Genomic DNA, 24,029 nt, shown 5'->3' on the forward strand with positions numbered 1-24,029 from the left:
CACTACCAATAGTAGGACAAACAAATTATATACCTGATTGTGATTTAATGGGAAGGACACAGTATCCCCTAAGTCCGTGGTCATCAAACTGCGGCTCATGAGCCACATATGGCTCTTTCACAAAATACCACGGCCTGGGCGAGTCTATTTTGAAGAAGTGGCGTTAGAAGAAGTTTAAGTTTAAAAAATTTGGCTCTCAAAAGAAATTTCATCGTTGTACTGTTGATATTTGGCTCTGTTGACTAATGAGTTTGCCAACCACTGCCCTAAGTCATATCTCCCTAAAATGTTTAACCTGAATCTTATAGCAATCAAACAATTGGACAATTCTGTATTTGGAACATTCTATAAGACAGCTGGCCTGGATTCTTCAAAACTGCTAATATTATGAAAGGGGGAGGAAAGGAGTTCTAGGTTAAGGAATTTAGAGACAGGAGAACTAAGTGCAGTGCATGATCCTTGATTGGATCATGGATTTAAAAGAAACAGTCATAAAGAACTTTTTTGAGACTATAAGGAAATTTGAAAACATACTACATATTAGATATTATGATGTATCAGTGTTAAGTTTCTTTAGTATGGTAATGTTTTTATGGCTAGAAAAGAAAGTTTCTATTTAGCATGTTCTTAGGAGGTGCATGCTAAAATATTTAGGAGTGAAGTGTCATGATGTCTGCAATTTATTGTCAAATGATTCAGCAAAATAAAAAATTAAATATGTAGGGAGAGGAAAAGAAAGCAAATGAAATAGAATGTTAACAACTGGTGAATCCAGGTAAAGAGCATATGAATGTTCATTCTTTCAAACTTTACAATAGGTTTGAAATACTTTTTTTAAAGTGGATGGAAGAAGAAAAGAAATTCTAAGGGAAAGGGGAAAACACTGCAACAAAATTTACAATGTGACATGAAGTTGAAATGAAAACTATATTTCCCCGGGGTTGTGGGAGGAGGGGAGCAAGAGGGGACTCTACTTTTTCTTAACCTAACTATATTTTGTGTGTGTACTGATATGTTGATATTTCCCACATAATCACTTAAGTCAGGCTGGGCATACTTGAACTGATCAAGGAATCAGAATGGACAGGGAAGAGAAATGGAACAGAAGGAGCAGTATGTATGTACATTTTGCTCCCAGATATGTATAAATAACCCACATATGCACAAACACACAGAGATACACCCATGGGAATCCTCCTTGTCTAGTTCATTTTTTAAAATTATTAACCGTCATAGAGCAATATTGCTCACCCCCATAGCATTATTTTATGAATAATTGTATTTCTCCAACTAATCCTTAAGATCTATGAGAACAGGGACCTTGTGTTATTTGCTGGCACATAATACGCACACAAATGCTTTGTTAATGAATGAATGGACAAATGAGTTCAGAATGTAAGGAGGCCGTGGAACCTGCCCAGGCTGAAGCAAAGGGCAGGACTGGGAGGTGGGGGCGGGAATCTTGGTGGAGAGGGCAGAGCCAGGACACAGACCAAAGAATGCTGGCGAAATCTGGCATTGCTGGGTTAGGTAGTGAGCAGCCACAGTCCCCCTCTGCCTATGTGGGGATTATCCTTCTACTCCCCTTTACTAGACTGTGAGCTCTTGCATGAGAGTAAGCCTAGCGCCCTGCCAGGCACAGAGCAGGTGGCTGTTTGAGAAAGCTTTGCTAAAGAATGAACTGCAAGTCCTTGAGTAGGTGGCATTTACTGGTCATGCCCTTCCCCATCAACCAGCTTAGTTTTTGTTATAAAAGCTGAAAAGCAAGCTGAGTCTAATGAAGTCGATATTTAACCTTATCTTTATTTTTGGCTTGACTTGTCCAACTGGTTCCACTTAGCTGCACTGTTTACCTACTCAGCTGTGAAAGCTACAGCACTGGGCAACACCAATGACCTTCTCAGCAGCTAGAGAAGGCCACATGTTTTTTTTTTCATTTAGACTTCATGCTAGAAAAATAAACAAGCAAATAAACTTCCAATTAGCATTAGCCTTCAATGTGCCTAAAATTATTCCCAACATCCCCTTCCCCCCGGCCCCAAAAAAAAAAAAAAAAATCAGGGGACTAGCCAAGTCAAGGGGGAACAAGTAAGGGCAGCTGATATTCACCAAGTGCCACCCCTGTGCCCCATTCTTCAGAGACACCGTCTCCCTGGACTCTCATGAGAGCCCAATGAGCCGATACTCCTGCCCCTTATTAAGGGACTCACCCAAGTGCAAAGCCAGAAAGCAGCAGGGCTGGGGTCCGCACACACCCGGCTCCAGTGCTCATGCTCTCGCCATTGTTCTCGCTGCCTCTCCAACGTCTACAACAGCGGTTGGCAGACAAAAGCCAACAGGCCCATTCAGCCTGCCAGCCTGCCACCTGTTTGCGTAAATAAGATTTTGCTGGAACACAGCCACACTCATTCGTTTGTGTTCTGTCTGTGGCTGCTTTCGCACTACAACAGCAGAGCTAAATTGAGACTCTATGGCCCACAAAGCCTAAAATATCTACTCCCTGGCTCTTTATAGAAAAATCTGTGGCTTCAGTCATGGAACAGGGTGATATGTGCTCAGATGAAAATACTTTCCATGGTCCCATGATGAAATAATAAGATGCCACAAGGCAAGCTTAGGGTTTCACTTTTAAACAATGAAATAGCATCATTTCCTCCCTGCTTCGTATTCAAAACCAATTAATTGTTACAAGACTGCCTTGTGGGAGGAGATGGAGAAAATCGGATTTTATCATCCCCTGCTCACTACACCTCTGAGTAAGCACACAAGCCTGGCCAGAGAGCACCAGATGAACTAATCTTCCTACCATCCCCTCCCCCAGTCACCCCGGACAGTACCTGCACCCTGCAAGTAAAGCAGGGAGCCTGGGGCACTTACCCCTGCTTTCAAAATGCGTTCTGAGAATCAAGAAGGGGAACTCAAGTTAAAATAGGCAGGGGAGTGACTTGGCAAAACACAAAACAGGGGGGAAAAAGCTAGTTGTGACAACATCACAGAAAAAACTAGGTTCTACACATGCACCTAATTTGTTACTCAAGATTTGAGAAGGACTAACTTGATCATTAGCAGGCACAGTGCTAGGCATTTTACATGTATGATCATATTTAATCCACCAAAACCCAGTGACATAGGTATCGTTGTTCACATTTTATAGATGAAGAAATAGCCTCAGAGAGGTTGGCAACTTGTCCAAGGTCACGCTGCCAGGAAGTAGTGAATCTGGGATGTGAATTCACCTCTAACTCCAAAATCCAAATTCTAACATTATGCAGTATTTCATCTCAAAGGCACAATTAGTTAAAAAACCTAGGCAGACTGTTTGTTGAGTTGGGAAACTACATTCCTAAACCTATAATCCTAATCACACCCTCACCGCCCTCCCAGGACACCCCCTCTAGGTAATCTTTTCTTTCCTAGGCATTGAGCCAGTAGCATCTGCCACACCCACTGACATGATTTTAAATCAAGAAGGCAGCACTTCTAGACACAAGAATGATTCTGTCAGATTTCTGTTGTTGTTTCTTAAACTAAAGCTTAACAAGAGTTATGTTAACTACATTCCCACCCCCACCCCCCCACCCCCGTCACACACAACACGGGGACAGCTGGCAGCAGCGATGTGCTGCGGCTGGAGCTCGTCCTGTGTATTTCTTTCCAGCCCAGCATTTAGTGGCATCACACTGGTCGTTTGGAACCAGTCTTGCTGGAAATATTTACAACATGGAAATTAGCAAATGAATCCACAAACAAATCAGGGCTTTTAGAATTTTTCTGGAGAGGCAGTTGTTATTTACCAGCCCACCATTGGCTAGATTTCCTGGTCTGAAGGCTCCCAGATTCTAGAAAACCTAGCTAGTTGCACTCTTGGCTCTGACAGCATCAGCATCTGGAGTTTTTATAGGGCACCGAAGAGCTCTTTCTTATAGTTGCTTCATTTCAGACTCACGAGGGCCCTGTGAAGCAGCCAGAGGCCCTCACAAAGGGCAAAGTGAGGCGGAGAGTGAGAAAGTGGTCTGCCCAGCGTTACCCAGCAAATGGGTGACAGGGCAGCAATTAGAACCACTGGCTTTCAGTCCACACTTTCACAGCATCTTGTACGCTTCCACCATAGTGCAATTCCCAGTTTGTAGCTATTATTTATTTGTGTACATAGTTGATAAAATCTGTCTCCCTCGTGAGACTATGAGTTCCATGAAGACAGGGACCTTGTGTTTATCTGTTTACCAATGTCTCTCCTATGACTAACATACTATCTGCCACATAGAAAGCACTCAATAAATATTTATTGAGAGAATGAGTAAGTTAACCAAAGCAGGAATGTGCATGGTTCTCTTCCTATAATAGCACACTGCCAATATCTGACTTCACAGAAACAACAAAAACGATGACAGAACAAAAACAGTAGCATTGCCTTGCCTGGAAATTGCTCTTCAGGTTTCTACTGCTGCCTGTAACCAGCACATGACCCTGAAGCGCTGGTTTGACAGAAATGCCCACAAGCTGAGAGATTACTTCAGGGCCACTAATCCTATAATGGCTGGAGCATGGCACAGGGATGGAGAATGCCTTCCAGTCAATCTGACAGAGGGAGCTGACATGGAAGGAATCTTTTTCCGCAAAGCTCCAAACACATGAAACTGGACTTCTTACCAAAAAATGAAGATTTGAGCCACACTCAAAAGCAAAAGAGAAATGCCCAAGTGCTTTAAATAAAAAGGAATTCAAGTCTGGGAGCTGAGTAGAAGCTGAGATCAAAATGGCTCACAGGCCCGTACAATGCAGATATGGCTTTGATGTCCGGAACTGGTGTGCCCCAGCTGTAACACTGGAACTGGATTTCCACCCATCTGCTATGGGAAGGGGAAGGAAGCTTGCCATCTCCTGTGGCCTTGGAGGTAAGAAATTTCATCTTCAAGAAATCAGAATCCCAGGCTCAAGCCACATAGAGATGTGGGATTTGAACTGACATTATTCGGTGGAAAAGGGGATACTCAAGACAAAAAAAATAATACAAAAAAAATCAACAACACCTATTTCTAAACCAGTAAACCTGCACTATAGGGGCATTTCCACAGCCCAGAGCAACCCAGACTCCCATGGTTATAACACCCTCTGAAGGTGGCCTCGCAATAAAAAATTATGGATCAGTAATGAAACAAACTGTTAAAAAGGAAAATCAACAGGTGCAGTACATTGTAGAATATTTGGACAACCAAAGAAAGGCGACCTCAAGACTATTCTTCATAACGTGTTCCTGAGAATACTAGGAACCCATTCTGCAGTAAAGGGGTCCTTGGACCAAATGAGCCTGGGGAACACTTCATACACATACATACATACCCCCAAATCCTCTTTAGAGATTACAAAGTTCCTTACCATATAAAACTTCTGACAAGTCCTGCAGTTTCTTAACCTGGTTTCTTAACCTGGTTCCTCTGTCTGACGTATCTAATCTGAGAACTTTTTTTAACCTCAACACCAATAAATATCTCACAGCAATGTAGTTTTGCAGCACATAGTTCAGTAAACACTGACCTAGAGAATAAAGTCCTCACTCCTAACCCTCTCCACAGACCCCTACTTCATTCTCAGCCTCATCTTAAAACAGCCTCCCTCAAAGACCCTTGATTCTCATCACACAGGTTACTTTCCCCCAAAGTACAATGTTCTTCCAAACTTCCTACAATCCTTCAACCTGAATAGCTTTCCAAAATCCTACTCTCATTCTCCAAGGTTTAGCTCAAATATTCTCTTTTTTATAAGTCTTTCCCCACACAATCATCTGGAATAACATACTCCAGGTGCTTTCCTAGAACTCTGATTATAGGCAACTACTTCTCTTAGCCACTTCTCTTAGCCATTATGGATATATGTCTTGGGTCTGTCTGACCACCAAACTCTTAAATAGTAATGGCTAAGTGTCACTCACCTCTGCCTCCCCATCAGGGTGGGTGTGCATTAATAAAGAGCTTGGACCTGGGAAGCAGACACAAGCAGCTTCAATCCATGAAGTTATCTATTATTAACATGCCTTAGTTTCTCCTCTGCCTTGTGAGTTCTTATAAGAATTAGAAATGACGTATGAAACAGTATGCTGGGAAAAGAAGTCAGCACAAAAACATATACTAGTATACACCAGGGTTCCATTTGTATAAAGTTAAAAACTGCAAAACTAATCTATGAGAAGTCAAAATAGTAGTTATGCTTCTTGGGGTGGGTAGTGACTGGGAGCTCTAAGGTTCTGTTTCTTGATCTGGGTGCTAGTTATGTAGTTTTGTAAAAAGCTGAGCTGTGCACTTTTTATTTGTTCACGTATATGTACTTACTTCAATACAAACGCCACATTTTTTTAATGATGTGTGAAATGTACCTGGAGAACAGTGAGCAGTCAAGGTAGCTTTTCGATCATAATCTTGTGGTATTCTACTTCTCAGTGCTTATTGAATTTCTCTCCCAAAAGGAGAAAAGGAAAGAGTATTGCTAAGCCAGGCCAGTGTCGCTCAGTGGTTGAGCATTGACCCATGAACAGGAGGCCACTGTTCGATTCCCAGTCAAAGCAAACAAATATTTGTGTGTGTGTATACTATGGACCCAATACCACTCTAGCAGTGACCTTAAGACAGACAAAATCCATGGCTAGACTATATTGGTCATACATTCTGGTGGGAGATAAAAAGCTTGCCCAAGGTCACTCAGCTTGTCCAAGCAGTGGAGCCAGGACTCCAGCTCAGCCACTCTGACTGTAGAACCTATACTTCCAAACTCCCAAACTGCCTGGGGCCAGCGATTATCATTTCTAACCATCAATAACACTAAAATACCACATTTCCTCTACTTTAAGATACACAGTTTCTTCACATTTTAATATCTGAAATATGGCTGTATTTTATAATAAACATTGAAAGAAACCTGTATGCTGTAGACAAAGAGGAAAGTCATGGTACAGCTAATATTGCTGTTCAAGTGTGGATTTCGCTGAATACAGGTTATTTGATTACTGACTCAGCTAGGTTTTGCACAAATGGTAACATTAAATGCAGTTGAATTTTAGCTTAAATTAAGATCCCTGATATTACTTCAAATGCACTCCAATAGGTTCCTTATAATGCAATATTGAAAGAAAAAGCTACTGTGCATGCCAGAGATTGCCTATTGTATGCAATATAATGAAAGGGAGTAGAAATTAGCAAATCTTCTGGAACAGGTGACAGAATTTTCAAAGCCTAAAAGGCTAGCATCCAAATGATGAAATTAATCTAATTGTCAAAGGCTTCCAGTCATTTAACTTCCAGCAACATGTGCTCAATTCAGGAGAAATAAAACTATAGGTTTTGCCAAAGAGAAAATGCAAGCCAAATCCCACTATACTTTGATAAGCCTCAAAATTATACTGCCAGCCTTAAAGGTATCAAAGGAATAAAGATCAGAGTAACCTACTTTCTGAAAAGCAGCACAAAACTCTGGAGTTACACAAAACTTCAGAGAACCCAGTAATGATACAAAACTTCATTAATGTGAACAATTCCTACACTCCAAACTCAGGTTATACAGAATGAGGAACTCATATGTAAGCATATGAATCAATAAGAGCTGCTACTGACAGACTTTAAGTGTGTAGATTGAATGTCATGCTTCTTTGTTTCTGGAAATATGCAATTAACTTCATGGCTTATTTTACCGTTCTCAATGGTGCCTCAAAATTATGGTAATCACAATGACAAATGCCACTTATTGAGCACCTGCCAAACACTGTATTTGCTATTTGCTATTTTATACCCATTATGTCTAATCCTCATGACAACTTTATATTCCCATTTTCCATGTAAGGAAACTAAGGTTCAAAGAGACCAGTGACTTCTCAAGGTCAAAACCAGTGAGCATCAAGCCAAGCATGGAACCAGTTGCCTTTCCCTACTAGCAACCCTGCTCCACCCCTGCCCTGGTACAGCAAGCAGATAAGTCCTCACCTGAAAAAAACTTACTATGATCCCAGGGCAGGAGGAGCCAGCATGAATTCAAAGTAGCAGCGTCCCCCCTCTCAGCCCAAACAACCCCCAAGTTTATCCAAATCCTGCTGTTTTATGACTGCTTCCATTTTTTTCAAACTACGCTTGAGAATATGCTCAAGCAGGCCACAAACTGACCAACTGCCCCAACTTTCACACAGCCAATCAATTAAGTAGTTCCTTCCTTCAACTATGACAATTTGGTAGCACAATCCAGAGAAGACATTAAACAGCAAGAAGAGAGGGAGTCAACTCTGTAGCTGAGGCTGGGGCAAGAAGGAGCCTTTGGCCTGGTAGGAGGCATTCTTTTCCTCCAAAGGTGCTATTTCACACCAGATAATGGAAGCAGAGGGCTCCTTGAACCTAAGGAAGAGTCTAGATTACTGTGCCAGCCACCTTCTCTGAAGTTCTGAACTCCTTTTCTTCTTGATCAAACTTCTGCAAGATGGCAGGCAGGGGCTTGTGAATTTCATCCCATTCTCTGGACATACGCTTTTGGACTCAGTCTTATCTCCAAAGTAAAATCCTTTTCGAGGGCTTTTCCTTAAATATTCCCTTGGAAAGGATCTCAAGTTTAGACACTAAGAGTGGACTAGGACAATTCGAGAGACATGTATTGCACATCTCTGAGGATATAGAGATGAATAAAATGTGGCCCCTACCATCAAAAAAACTCAGTTGAGGGAAGGAGGAAAGACCAGGTCAGAACTAAGTACAATGAAAAGCAGAACAAGGTGAGTGTTATCTTGGAACATAGAATAGAAAGGACTTAATTCCAGATGCAAGATCAATAATAAACTCAGCTAACACTGATGGAACACCTACTAGGTACCAGATATGATACCTGGCATTTTACAAACCTTATCCCATTTCCACAACCACCCTATGGAATACATTCTATTAGTATCTTTACTTTATAAATGAGGAAACAGATATAGAAACAACATATCTTACCCAAGGTAACAAGTAATTTGTAAATACTAGAGATGAGATTTGAACTCAGGTGGCCAACATCAAAGCTTATGTTCCTTTCAGTGCAAAAGACTACATCTCCTGGAATAAAGAAATTCTTCCTGGTAATAGCAGAATCTGAACTGGTTTGGAATTTAATCAGGTGAAGATGGATGGGGAGAATACTCCAATCAGAGGGTCAGTGAGGGGCAAGGCCTTGAAGTAGGAATGATGAGCAGTCACAGGTGAGCTAGAGCAGTGGGCGAAGTCAAGCTTCCAACACAAAGGATGTGTGTGGTCAATGAGTTAGGGGACGGGGTGTCAAGAGCCCTGGGTTCTAGTCCTTGCATGGCCACTGACTAACTGTATGACCTTCAGCAATTCCTATCCCCTATCTGGGCTTCAGTTTCATCATCAGAGAGAATTCCAAACCCCTATTGGAACAGATATTCCCAAAAGGTCTGCTCTGGCATGAATGCTCAATGACATTCACAAGAGGCCATGTGGGACAGTGATTAAGACCAGGTAACAGGTAGATGCTAGCTCTGCAGTGACCTTGGATAAGCTAATTAATTCCAGAGTCTCACTCTTCCTCATCAGTAATGTGGGGACAACAGCAATGCCTGCTTCACAGGGCTGTGGTGAAGGATGAGTGCAAAGAAGAACATAAAGCACTTAGCAAAGTGCTTGGCAAACTGTAAATGTTTGGCTGATGAAGGCAGCTTTGTGACCACCACCACTATTTCTTCTTTAACAAAGGGTCTAGAAAATGACGTTAGTGGTCAAGGATCAGAAGACCTTTTTTAAAAAAGTGACAAAAATAAGCTCTCAGAAAAGGTCTCACTAAACCGTAAGTCCCTCACACATGAGACTCCTATTTCACCAAGGGGCCACATCATACCTTCTCCTCTGAAGAAACAGTCAGCTTGTCACTGGATATCAAGCTGCACACCTGGTCCAGACTTAGGCTAAGAAATTCTTCCCCCAGCATCACCTCTGGAAAGTGCTGCTCTGTTCCAAAAAAAGAAAAAGAAAAAGAAGGATAGCAGAAGTTCAGAAAACAAAGTTATAAAACACTCCTGCCCTTCCATGACAATATGTAGGATTCAGATTGGAGTCCTAGGGGCTCTGAGGGGAGGGTGGAAGCAGAGGGTGAGACAGAGAAAGACAGCACGTCCTGGCTGGAGGGAAACTAGCCTTTTAACTCAGCAGCAAAAGCATCCCCCTGTGATCCTCTGTCCAGAACACCGACAGAGATGAAAATGGGGCAGAGAGATATGAGGCTATATTTTTTCCATGCTCCATGAGATCAGTCCTGGTGTTGCAGAAAAGCCTCACTGGGACCTGCCTACTTAACTGAGCTCATTTCCCCTCAAGGCTCAAGCTGGCAGAGTTGCAGACAGTGCCCCCAGCAGCTCAGCCAAACTAAAGTGGGTCAGAACTGCGGTGTGGCTGGAAGTCTCGGGGGTTCTGGTAGAAAGTCAACATTAGAAGGCTGGCCAAGGAAGTCATCCTTTGTTGTCCAAAGTCAAGTCTATTATAGTGAGCCTCTGGTTCACAGGGAGGCCCAACTAAGAATCCGTTCCAGGGTGGTGGCAACACAGCTGGTCCCACTGCCACTGGGAACAGTCCAGTACAGCCAGTCGGTGGAGGCCATTAAAATGGAGGGAAGTTTGGGGACAGCTAGAACAAGTCAGGCCTAAGGTCCACACAAAGGAAATGCCAAGTACAACTCCTACCCTGGCACTTGCTGGGCCACCATCCTGCTATTTACAGAGGCGGTGAAATGTCAGTGAAAGAGCATGTATTTCAGAAAGAAGGAAGCTAGACTCAAATCCTGGCCTTGCCATTTACGAACTATTTTCTTGAGCCAATGGCATCACTTCCCTGGGCCTCACCATCCTCATCTGTGAAATGGGGATAAGACCACTTGTCTCGCCTCCCTCCCATGCTCTGGTGGGAAAGGAACTGCTATGAAAGTGGTTTTGCAAGCTATGACAAGGTGAACCTGCCTAAGGGTTGACAATTTCTGGTGCAGCAGGTCCTGGAGGTGGCAGGATCCTTTGTCATTTGGGTCCGTCTTTGCTCCTTTTTCAGCTCTCTCACAACCCTGCACCATCACCTTAAGGAGCATCTGTGCCCCTTGACCTCCAGGCTTCCCTATTTCCTTCTTTGGTGGTCTCTTTCTGGCCTGATAGCCTCTGGAGGGCTACACCTCCAAGTTCCCACTCAGGGCTACACACACTTGGTCTGGCCAGCCCCTCAAGTCAGATTCAGAGACCCTCCACCCTTGAGAGATGCTGAAATATCAAGACTGCTATAGCTGCATAATGAAAAGGAACATCAGACCATGTTAAGTCCCTTTCTCACATTCATTGGCCTCTTAAAAACCAAATATTTAAATCATTTCTTGCAAAAAATCTTCTAAATTTTATGTTGAAATAATTCAGACCCAGAGAATTCCCATATAGCCTTTATTCGGATTCCCTAAATCCTTAATATTTTACTCTCAAAGATCAGGTTATAAACAACCTTTTCCATCTTTCACTGGACAAAAGAGTTCCCCACTTGCTCCCCACCAGCCTAATGATATCACTGAGCCCATAATTAAAGCTTGTCCATCCTGAGGTTTAAAAGTCAGATCCTTTATGAAGGGAAGCAACTGTTATAAAGTAAGAAGCTGGTCTTGCTTCTCTATATGTCAACAGAAAAAAACCTTTAGTTTAAAGCTTAGATTTTAGGTGAGACATGCAAAAGACCTCTCTAACTATGGGAATTTTTAAGACTACATAGTATTACTTTTAAAGTGTCCATTCCTAAAGATTTTAAAATAAAAGCAAGTGAACAATCTTCTTTGGATGATAGGAATCCATTCTTGGCCTGGAGGCTTGGAAAGGTACAAGATTCTCCCCACATGCCTTTCTGGTCCAAGAAGTCTTTAACTAGAGTCCTTCATTTGTCAGCAACACCCAAGAAATAGCAAAGAGAAAAGGCCCTCAGCACACCACAACCAAGTGCAGGACATCAAGGCTCAGCTCAGCAAGAGTGTCAGGCGAACCAGCACCAACACCTCTGTGGCCCAGAGCCCCACCCAACCTCTCCACCATTATCTTTGGTTGACCCAAAACCTAACATTTGGAAGAGAGAAGAGGGAAAAGAACAGGAGGTGAGAGAGTAAAATTCTGGGTTGTGAAAAATTCTTCCTTACAACTCATAAAGCTGAAAGTAGATGGCTGGATTTTGAAAAGAAAAAAAAATGGAAGTGCAGTGATGCATAGTCCAGGTGGCATAGTGAACAAACCAAAAAATCTCAAAGATAAATCAAGGCAGAAAGCAGTCAGCCCCCACAACTTCCCATCTCTCACCCTCTCAGACACTGCAGAATTTGAATCCAGGTACCTCTTTCTGATGCAGGCTGCTGCTTTGCCCATCTGGACCCTCCCACTGAAATCCCTTCAGAAAGCCTCCCAGGAAGCAGTTTTCAGTGGGTAGGTGCAACAGGGGAGTTAATGAGCAGCAGCTGCTGGCTCAGGGCTGGCCCCCAGAACCCAAGAGATTTGCAGGGCATGAGCAAGAAGAGAGGGAGCAAGGAAGGAAACTTCCCTACCTCCCCCCTCAGTCTGAGGAGACAGTGCTAAGCCCCTAGAGTTGGGGAACTAGAGTCTTCTTTCTGTTAGCAACACTCAAGAAACAACAAAATAGAAAAAACAAATAAACAAAAACAGGACAAGGATGCTCTGACCAACTCCTTCTCCTGGGAAACAGGAACTCCCCAGAAGACTTTGCACTCAAGTCAGCCCTCTTCCCAGCTGCTTCCCAGAAAGAACCCCCTCTGCTCCCAGAATATAGACCTCCCTGAGAATAAGCTTCTACCTTTCACACTGGTTGGTTGGTTGGTTTGGGGATTTTTGTTTGTTTTGCTTTGTTGTTAATGTATTAAAGGAGAATGTAGTGAAGAGCTTTGGCTAAGAGGCAGAAGACCTGGGCTCAAGTCCTAGCTCTACCTCTTACAGTTACTTCTTTCCAGACTTTGGCTTCATCGTGGATAAAATGGGACCATAATACCTGACCTAGGTCTCATGGTTGTTTTGAAGTCCAAAGATACTGCAGGCTAAGACCAGCAAGTAGTTAGCATAATTATGCAAGAAGTCTGTTAGAAGGTTGATGGACTTTGATATTCAGCAAGGGCTGAAAATCAGCATTGTATTACCCTGCTGCTGGCTGAATGGCTGAAGGCAATCCCCTAACCCAGTGGTCGGCAAACCTAGGCTCGCGAGCCACATGCAGCTCTTTGGCCCTTTGAGTGTGGCTCTTCCACAAAATACCTCGTGCAGGCGCGCACGTACAATGAGATTGAAACTTCATGGCCCACGCGCAGAAGTCGGTTTTCGGCCTGGGCGAGTCTATTTTGAAGAAGTGGTTCTAACACCAAGCCACACTCAAGGGGCCAAAGAGCTGCATGTGGCTCGCGAGCCGCGGTTTGCCAACCACTGCCCTAACCTGATAATCCTTTTATTGTTTGCCAAACTTTACCATTGATATACCTGTTTGCTTTGCTAAAGGGAAAATGTGTATTCTAGTAAATCTCTGAAAGCTGAAGGGTCCAGAGATTCAGGGAGTTTCTCCGCTAGAGTGAATCCTCTGCCTGGCTCCCCCATGCCTTCTAGATTTATATTTCTTGTCTAGTATATCCTTTTGTACGCAGCCCCTTCTCCAGACCTTGAACCCTATCAGCAAATGGATGCGGCGTTCACATCTGGTGCCTCAAAACAGGGATCTGAAGAAAAAGATTCGCCGGAGCAGGGGGAAAAAAGGAAATTCACTGGAAAGGTGGGATCACCAGAAAGGTGGGGAGATTCACTGCGCACAAAGCCTGTAACAGCTTCAGAAGTTGTGATCCATAAGTGGGGAGGAATGTCTTTTTATTTCAAGCCAGGCTATAATGGGGAAGAATTCGAGTAAAAGGCAAGATATCATTGTAAATTTATGGAATATAATGAACAACATAAACTGATGAACAAAAATAGATCCAGAGACAGAGAAACATGGATCAGACCATCAGACCTTCAGAGGGAAGGTAGGGGAGGGTGGGGGTAAAGGGGAGAGATCAACCAAAGGACTTGTATGCATGCATATAAGCCTAACCAATGGACACAGGCAACAGGGGGATGAGGGCATGAGTGGAGGACATGGGGGGGTAATGGTGGAATAAGGATACATATGTAACACCTTAATCAATTAAGAAATTTAAATAAATAAATAAAATATAATAAAGATACTGTCATTTTCTGCTCATAAAAAAGTTTAAAGTTCAAATTAAGTTGGGAGAAATTATATAGTTGTGATAACAAAATGCATAAAGTATAGAAATTTATTTTTGAGAAAAATAATTCTTGTATGTTCTCTAGAGAAATTAGTAGTTCAAAATATATTATAGTCCTTATGTGTACTATGTGTGGTAAAATTTCAACCTAGAATATAATATTTTATATGGTCTAATTAAAAAAGAAGAATTAATTCTATGGTCTGAATCAAATTTTTAATATTAAAACCAGTTTAAATTTAATTAATATCTTTTAGAATAATTACAAAGAGTATATAATATAATCTTTGGGTTATGTATATTTGGTGGTCTTTCCAAGTTAAATGTCAAGACTTTAACCGAGAGATAGCCTTGGGACATTTCAAGGGCCCTGAAATGATTCGAGGATTTACTCTCTTCTTAAAAGAAATATTTTTTAACTAAATTAGGCTGATCTAATATACTTGAAATCATGTGGGAAGCTTTATCAAATAAAAATTAATAACTATATTTTATTTATATACATATATTTTAAATGTTATAAAGATTTCAACCTCTAAGCTTAGCAGGACAAAGTTGCTGAATACTTCTTAAGCAAAACCAGATTATTCAGCAATGGAATTTTAAGACAAAAAGCCTCAGACAGCCTGCTCTTTAAATAGGCTAGGGGAAGGGGTGGCATCTGTACTTCATAGGTCAAATGTTAAGTTTGCTTATTTTACTTTTTCAATAAAGATGCCTACTTTAGTTACTTAATAAATTAGCTTTTTACAATATAATCAAGGTCTCATATAAACTCAGTTATATGAGAAGCCAATATTTTTAAGTAATTGGATCTTAACAAAGGCCAAAGTAAAATATTTGCATATGTATGCAAATGAGCACTAGCCAAAAAGAATGCTGTTTAAAAGTAAATTTTAAGCTTAATGAAAAGGAGAAATTTTAAAATCTCTTCCACTGTTATTTACAAAGTAAACTAAAAGTTATTATTCAAGCATTAAATCTCACCATTAATGAGACACCATAAGTAAAAAGAGAATTACTTTTACTTGATATGTCTGCATTACAATATTGGCCAGCTGCTGAAAAGCAACCAAGTTTGTTGCTGTTTAAAAGAAAGAAAAAGATTTTGAAAAGAAACTCTCTAAATGAGGCCTAGAAATTACTCTGGGAGAAAAAATAAAGGGAAATGCCCTTCAAATATCTAGAAAACTGTAAAAAAAAAAACAACACAAAGTATTAGGCCTCAAAAAGAAAAGTAAATAATTTTCATTTTGCCTCCCTAACAAAGCTTATGTCAATATACTCAAAGACTGATAGCAGAAATCCAATTAGTGTCATTTACTGTCCACACCCAAGGACAAATAAAGTTAGAAAATAAGCCTTATTTCAGACTGATTTAAATTGGCAAATTGAAATAAGTGAATATTCAGGGGAACTTAGTTGTACCAGGCAGGAACCTATTCCTGGAGCATTAACTATTTTTTACTGATGATTCATCTCATAGTAAAGCTGCTTATCATGTAATGAATTCAGACCAAGTCATCCAGACCAGTTATACTTCTGTGCAAAGAATTAAATTAAAAAGCTATCAAGGTTGCATTTCAGGATTTCCAAAAGCCAAAATATTGTACAGCAAGCAAAAAATGTCCTCCTTTCATGTTAAAACAAAAACAGGGGGAATAGTGGAGAAATATCCTGTAAGTAAACTACATCAAGCCTTAATTACTTTAAAATTTTTCACTTTACAAATTTTTTCACTTGTAATGCTGATGGCAAGACACCCATGGAATTACACTAGTGTCAGAATAAGCCAAAGAAAAATGGTCTGGTTAAATGGATAGATCCTGAGTCTGGTTTATGGAAGGGTCCCTTTATTAACCTTTGGTTGAGGATATGCTTGTGTATTTCCAGAAAACTCCTCCAAGCCCATGTGGAAACTTCAACAATGGATCCGAGAGAGGTACTGACCAGGCTACTCCAACCACAGACTGCAGTGGCCCCAAGCAACATGCTGATGAGACAGAGGAGAAACAGTCCAGAGATGGGGGATGGTAAAGACGCCTTGCCATGCTAGCAGTCATCAGCTGTGCGTCAGTGCAGGTTGCCCTGGACAAAGCCAAAGAAGGTCAGACCTGCATTGTCATTTCCCACCGTTTGTCCACCATCCAGAACTCGAATATCATTGCTGTCATATCACAGGGGACAGTAACTGAGAAGGGAACCCATAAAGAACTGTTGGCCCAGAAAGGAGCCTACTGCAAACTAGTTCAATAGATGCCTGACAATAATTTTAAAAGGACATGAAAGAACTCAATCCTTTTCATTGAATCTAAAAGTCTTAAAAGGTCTCAAGCCCTTCAAATGGCATACATCTTTCTAAATTTATTAAGAAAACAAAAAAGGGGGAAATGCTGGAGGTTAAGACCAACAAGTAGTTAGCATAATTGTAGAGGGCTGCCTGGGAGGCACCTGGGCATTTCCTTAATTATCATCAGCTGAACTCAGGGCGTAGGTCGAGTCACACCCTGGGAACATGCTTCCCCAATCATAGCAGCCCAAGTGTAGGCAGGGGCGGGACTAGATATGTAAATCTAGGCCTTTAAAATAAACGTGTTGCGTGTTGGTCGGCATCATGCTACCTCTCCATCAGAGAGGATGGCGGCCCACCCAGCTCCCAGCTTCATGAATCTATTTCTGCCTCTTGGTCTCTTTCTTTCTTTAATTTCTTAATCCCCAGCTCCTCCACTCAGCAACCGGACCAGAACCTTTTCTGTGATGATGCGGAAAAGAGAGAAAGACCACTACACATAATTATGCAAGAAGTCCATTAGAACGCTGATGGACTTTGATATCCAGCAAGGGCTGAAAATCAGCTTTGTATTACCCTGCTGCTGGCTGAATGGCTGAAGGCAATCTCCTAACCTGATAATCCTTTTATTGTTTATCAAACTTTACCATTGATATGCCTGTGTGCTTTGCTAAAGGGCAAATGTATATTCTAGTAAATAAAACGCTGAAGGGTCCAGAGATTCAGGGAGCTTCTCCACTAGAGGGAAGGCCTCCGCCTGGCTCCCCAGGCCTTCTAAATTTATATTTCTTGTCTAGTATATCTGTTTGTGCGTCAGCCCCTTCTCCAGACCTTGAACCCTGACCGTAAATGGATACGACCGTTCACACAAAGATATTAGTCCATTTTAAAAGCTTTAAGAAACTCTTTAGAAATTAAGGATGAGTATGATCAGCCCCTGTCCCTGCTTTACAAAGTCCAGTCCTCTGGCAGCACTGCTCTCTAACAGTGAAGCAGTTCCTTTGGTCCTGTGGACAAGCCTGTGGACTTCAAAGGTCTTAGAAACTCACTTTAATTCCACTGAGTTCAGAAAACTCTCTAGGGATATAAGTTATTTAATTTATTAAGGCTGCAGTTTTCTCATCTATTAAGTGAAGCTAACAATAGTACCTATCTCATAAAGGTGTGTGGTCATTAAGTAAGCAAATACAGGAAACTCACATTTACTGAGACCACTGCAAGTGCTCCATAACTGTTAGTGTATGATGTGCCAAATGCAGTGTTTCTTCAAAAATGAAGAAAGCAGAGCTGATGCCTACATGAACCTTATAAGAGGGGTAAGACAAGGCACTAATAATTCCACCTCAAGTCCACAGGGCCATGCCTGGAGGAGGCACTCCAAATACAAAGAACAGCATGGAAGCAGGAAAATTCAGAGCATGTCTAGAGAGTAGCAATAGCTCAGTCCAGCTATAGCCTAGGCAATGTCTTTATTCATTTAACAAATGTTTATTGAACAAACACTAAATATGGGGAGCTGTGCCAGGCCCCAGGAGATGCAATAGAGAGGTAGATGCAGCTAGATCTTGGGGGATAGGTGGGGTGTAGAGGGGGCATAGTACCTTCTAACCATGGACCAGCCCCTTGAAGGGGAACTCTCCAGTAATAACTCTAACTTTTCTGGTGTTTTTGCTTCTTTTTCCTTAAAGAGAAATGGAAACAGAGGGGGGAAAAAAACAAAGGTTCTGGTTAAGAGTCCTAATTAACCAGGCTTTACTATAGTACTGTTTAAGTTTCAAGTTTTGATTAATGAAACACAATGTGTCTGTTCCTGTCCATTGGATGAGAAATTACAGAGAAGAGGAGAGGCACCAGATAACATCAAGCAACAACACACATCTTCCCAATGTTGAAAGGATGACAAAACTTGGATGGTGCATTCCCATGAAAGGACTTGCTCTCAGAGCAGAGTTGGGTCTTTTCAGGAAAGCAGGCCTGGAAACAGTTGAGAGCTTTACCTAATAGTAGTTAACGTTGTGCTACGCATTTCACATGTACTATATCACTTCTCCCAAAAGCCCTGGTGAAGTGAATATCACTACCCCCATTTTACAGATGAAGAAATTGAGGCTCAAAAAGTTATTTAGTCATGTGCTTAGAATAACAAAGCATAAATGGTCGAGCTAGGTTTTGAAATCAAGGCTGTCTGATTACAATAACAAACATGCTAATGACTATCTTAGGCACCAAGATAATATGAGCTTGTCCTAAGTAGGCCATTGGGGTAAAATTCAATATACACATCAGAGTACCCTAAGAATCCCTCTTAGGGGTGTTTCAGAGAGACAAAAAGAATAAATCTAATAACCTATCTTTAAAAAAAATAACTTAGAATAGTGGTGTTCTAAACGTTTTAGCATTAGTCTTACATTCAAATCTCCAACATACCCCTGAATTGATATCTTTCCCTAATCTCTCTGTCTACCAGTTTAGGTGAAGTGATACTGTTCTATGTTCTCAAAGCCCCTAAGACAGGAAATAAAAATTATCATAGCCCTATTCAACCCGTTTTATCCTCTGAGGCCTTTCTCTCACCCTGGGACGGTAGCCCCAGGAGGGCAGGGGCTGCCTTGTTTGAACCTCAATCCTCAGTGTCCAGCACATCTGCAAATACTGAGCTCTCAGACTTTTACTGCGCTTCCTTCCATTCTTCAGGACTGCCTAGGGCTCAGGCAACCTCCTAAATTAATCCCAAGTTTCTCCTGATGGGAGGAAATAAGCCTAAGCTTTTGATCAGGTTCATCTAAACTACAAGTCCTAACAAATGGAACTGAAAACCCATCTATGACTTCCTTGACCTTCAGAAATAAAACAAACCCCATTATCCCTGTGGCCCCAGGGAACAGGTCTGAGGGCTCTGAATTAAACCACTGGTTATATGTCTCAGGAAAGATTGGCTGACACAGGTGAACACACAAACAGAATTTTAGCAAGGTAAAAAAATAAAACAGAGATGCTTTAAAGCTCTCTCTCCTGCCCCCTATTGCCCTATTTGTGGAGGGCAGAGGTAAGCTTTCGTAGGTCAATATTTGGCTCTCAGGGCCCACAGTTTCCCTGCCCCAGGGAGAAGGCTCAGCTCCCACAGGGAAGTAACAGAGACCTACCTTGACCTCTTCCCACATGGGTCATGACCACCGACCCTCAGACTCTAAATATTACCACCTCCACCTTCCCTGGGGATGATGAGATATGAGCTCTTTACCATACTGACTTAATTCCAGAAATATATATATGTGGTCCCTCCTCCTTTCCCTATAACTCACGTGCATACACGCAAAGAGAGAGAGAGAGAGAGAGAGAGAGAGAGAGAGAGAGCGCAAAGGACTGTATCAAAACTGCCTAGTCATCAGTGTTATTGATTCAACACCAGAGTTCCCTGTTACCCAGAGAATGGGAGGACTAAGGGAAGCTTCCTAAAATCCCAACAGGGAGACCATCTAACAACACAGACTACCTGTGTCTGCTCTAAGGCTTCATTTGCCACCTTCAAGTTAGAAGCAGAAAATCAGGGGAGCAGGAATGAGGCTGAACTGGCCTGGTGGATGTGAAAATAAGTAGTGGGCTTGGAGCACAGGCCCTGGTTCAGACAGCCTCATCATGAATCTTGCCATTGCCACTTACAAACTAGGTGATCTTGGACAAGTTACTAAACATTCTGGAGTTCCTGTTTCTTCATCTATAAATTGGGAAAATAATAACTACCTCTCATAGTTCTGTGCCTATTAACTGCACAGCACTTAATGACAACCTAGCCAAGTGTTCAGAAATGGCAGAAACTCCTACCATTATCATCATCATCATCATCATCATTTTATGATGCCAAGTTGAAGGCAGCAATTTCATTAAGACAACCCTCACTGAGTCAGAGGTTCGTGTTTTTTAAATGATTTGTCAAAGTTTTTTGCTGCCCTTAGTTTAATCACTTCATTCCATGATCTCAAAAGACTCAATCAATCGAAAAAAGGCCATTTCTTTCCACAAACGCGTTCAATCCCATGGCTGGAGGGTTTCAGCTCAGCTTTGGCAGACTGATGTAAACAACATGCCCAAGGAATTTTTATTGCCATTTCATTAATGGGGTCTCATTAACATCCCTCCCAATCAGCTCTGCTGATGGCCTAGTGCATGGCCGTCCAATTACCAAACAACAACATCCCCATAAACCTGTCCTGGCCTCTGAGGTTAAAGATTAAACTGTCCCTAGAAACAATAATGAGTTATAAGAAACAAGCTGTGCAAAATGCTCAGGTCCCTTTCCCAGCTACTAGCTACCCAGGAGAACTCTGATACCATCAGCTGGGGACAAGAGTCTGGGTGGTCAGCTTCTAAATACAGGACACCCGCCCTACCCCAGAATAATGTATCACAGCAAACACTTGGGAGCATAACCTTTAGGGGAAAACCAGACCCGGGAAAAGATAAGGCCATTCTAAACAGGAAAGCAAACAGGCAGCTGGGTGGACAGGTGGTGCTCCTGCCCCTCAGAGTCCCACTGTTGTCTGTCTCTCGGTGCCTTCATCTAGGAACTAAGGACTAACCATCAGAAGGCAAGAGCTGGCTTTAAAAATGGTTACATTTTTTTAGAGAGCAATTTGGCAATATCTATCAAAAAAAATTAATGCATACTCCCTTTGAGCTACTTTATGCCACTAAGATGGTAAACTACAGGTATAATCTTACCATTACTTACATATTAGCAAGTGTACTCCAGAATATTATGTAGAAAATTTATCACTCAATATTTTATATAAAAGAAAAAACAGTTAACATTAATGCCCATTAATCAAGGACTGGAGTTAAATAAATTATAGTTCATCCATATGATACAACAGATAAAAAAGGCTGAGAAAGCTCTATACTAGGTGCTGCCCATGGTTCTCTCTGGGTAGGATTGTGGTGCTTTTCCTGCTCTTTCTGCCTGTCTGCTTTTTCTGTAATAAGTATGGGTGATTTTTTTTATTAGCTAGCAATAACAATAGCAATAATAATTATAATAGCAAAAGAAAGTTTGTCTTGGAGAAGCAAAAGGAACAGAATTCAGAGGCAAAGCTGGGACCATGAACAAGTGAGGGCAGAGGCCAGCTAACCAGAGACTAGGCAAGGTGGGAAAGCAGGATATACCTGTGCACCTGATACAGAGAAACCAAAATCAGAAGCTCTGGAAACAGTCCTCTCCCCAGAGTGCATGATGTTCACAGCAACAGCAGCGGCGATGACCCAGGGAGTCCCTCTCTCTGCCAAGACCCAGCTCTGAGGCTCTCTCACTGCGGATGGTGAGGCTGGCAGGGAGGCTCCAGAGCATGGCCTTGAGTGGTGCCTACTTCTGCAGGAGGCCCAATCCCCAAACCATCCTGAAAACAGCGCAGGATGTATTTCCCCATCATATGGAGAAAACAGGCCTAGGGGTTGCTCCAGTGTTGGCTGATCTGACCCCTACTTCTGATCTGGAGGGTCTCCATGTAGTTGGTTGGCTTAAACCCCCACTAATGTGAGGCAGGGGGCCAGAGAAGCTGGTGACTCCAAGGGCCGACACTGCCCCTTTTATGTGACCCACACCTGCACCCTTACAGTGGGACGAGGCGGCAGCTCTCGAGAGGCAGTGAGGGCAGAGAGTGCCAGATTCCACCTCAAGTGAGGAAGTGCAAGACCAAAGACATGTCAGCCCACATCAGTGGGTGGATGCAAACCACTGAGGGAGTAAGCAAAGATAACCCTTATAACACTTCCTTCTCAAACACTGTACAATTTACCTTCACACTGCTTCTTCTAATGTCTTTTCATCGTGGTCTTACCACCTCTGAATTTCCGTGACTTCCCTGTGGGCTGCAAAGAAACCTGTACCCAGGACACAGTCACAGGCTCCAGGGAAGGCCTGTACGACAGGGAGAGGCTCTCAGCCTGAAGTCACACTGACCGAGCAGGGAAAATAGGAGGGCTCACACATGCAGTGAGGGGACCACCTCCCAACATGGAAGAGAAAACATCCACGTCTCACTTCCCCACACAAAGATGACTAAACAGCCCGTGTCTAGCAGAGACAGCTGGTCGTCTGTCTACACTGTCTGGGTGTTGGCATCTGACTATGTGGCACAGGCTTCCAGGCTCACACTTCTAATGGAAAATGCCAGCTCTAGCCACCCATACTCCTCAATTAGCGATCCACAGGGCTGCCTTATGTCCAAATAGGGCCTGCAAGCATAGTATGCAGCAGTTATAATCACTGGCTCTGGAGTCGAACTGTCGAGTTTGAAACCTGCCTCTGTCCTTACCAGCTGTGTGACTCCAACAAATAACTTCACCTGCCCATGCCTTAAGTCTCCTTAGCTGTTGTACGCACTAAATGAGATGACACATAAAATGGTGAGCATAGGGTGTGACCCAAAGTGAGAGCTCAATAAATACTAGCTAGAAATAATTCATCAGGATTTCTGCATTCACACGTGTGTGCACACCCTCCCACATACACACTCACACAATGCTGGCAGGTCCCAATCACTGTGACAACATGAGGACTATGGAGCACCAACACAACACTGTGCTCCCAAATGCATCCTCCCCACTCTCCTACAGGTGAGTCTCACCATCAGACAATGAAATGGGGCAAAGGGAGAAAACACAGATTTTGAAAGTGGAGAAAATCCAGGCCAGAAGGGCCTGGGAGCCTTTGTTAAAGGTGAGGGTTCAGTACACTCCCCAAACCTGAGATGATCCTCTCAGCCAACTAAAATAGGCTGGGATATGTGCTGTGTGTGCAGGCATGCATGCACACACAGTATGGAAGGAGAGGGCTGGGAAGGGACACCAGGAAGGGAGTCAGGGAATTCCTGGCATCTAAGTGCTCTTCCTTTGTCACTGCACCAGCAGATGTTCATGAGCTGACCTGGGTCTTGGCCAAGCTCTTGGCTCCTGCTGAAGCAAAGCCTCAAGAAAGTGATCTCTTCAAAGACTGGGCTGGGGAGCCCTCTCCACAGAGAGGAAAGGCTCCTGAGAAAAAGCAGCAAGGCATGGGGAAATGTGTAGAGAAAAGAGGGCACAGGAAACACAGCAGAGAAACAGGAGAGTCGAGGTTCAGAGCCAGGAAGAATCAGCAGAATTCAGAATTGGGGCATCTGGAGAATGTCCTTCACAAAAATCATCATCATCAGGATCATCTTAACAACTAGTCCCATTTGTATCTCAGAAATAGTAACATAATTATTACTGCCTTTCTGATTAAAAACAGTTTTCAGATTTAAAAAACTATGATTATAATACATAACTTAGTTCAGCTGTAGAAATAAGATTGTAGGAATAAAGAGAGGGGAAGGGTGTATGATAAGTGGGAAAGTCTATGAAAGTTCAATCTTATTCTTCTGTGAGAAGTCAGCAGATAATATCTAAAACTATTCCAACCACAGTGATGTAAACATATTGTTTCGAT

At 42.4% G+C, this 24,029-nt stretch overlaps 1 protein-coding gene across 5 annotated transcripts in view; it reads right to left on the reverse strand.

Annotated features, from left to right (window-relative positions):
- KLHL3 (kelch like family member 3) overlaps positions 1–24,029 on the reverse strand; it is a 209,228-nt gene that overhangs the window by 40,143 nt on the left and 145,056 nt on the right. For all 5 annotated transcript variants that reach the window (XM_079771903.1, XM_079771905.1, XM_079771904.1 and 2 more), the window contains one exon: positions 9,859–9,968. In XM_079771903.1, coding sequence (XP_079628029.1) covers positions 9,859–9,968 — 110 coding nt within the window. The remainder of the gene's footprint in view (positions 1–9,858; positions 9,969–24,029) is intronic.

Source organism: Cnephaeus nilssonii, assembly GCF_951640355.1.
Source record: "Cnephaeus nilssonii genome assembly, chromosome: 5".
Classification (NCBI taxonomy): Eukaryota; Metazoa; Chordata; class Mammalia; order Chiroptera; family Vespertilionidae; genus Cnephaeus; species Cnephaeus nilssonii.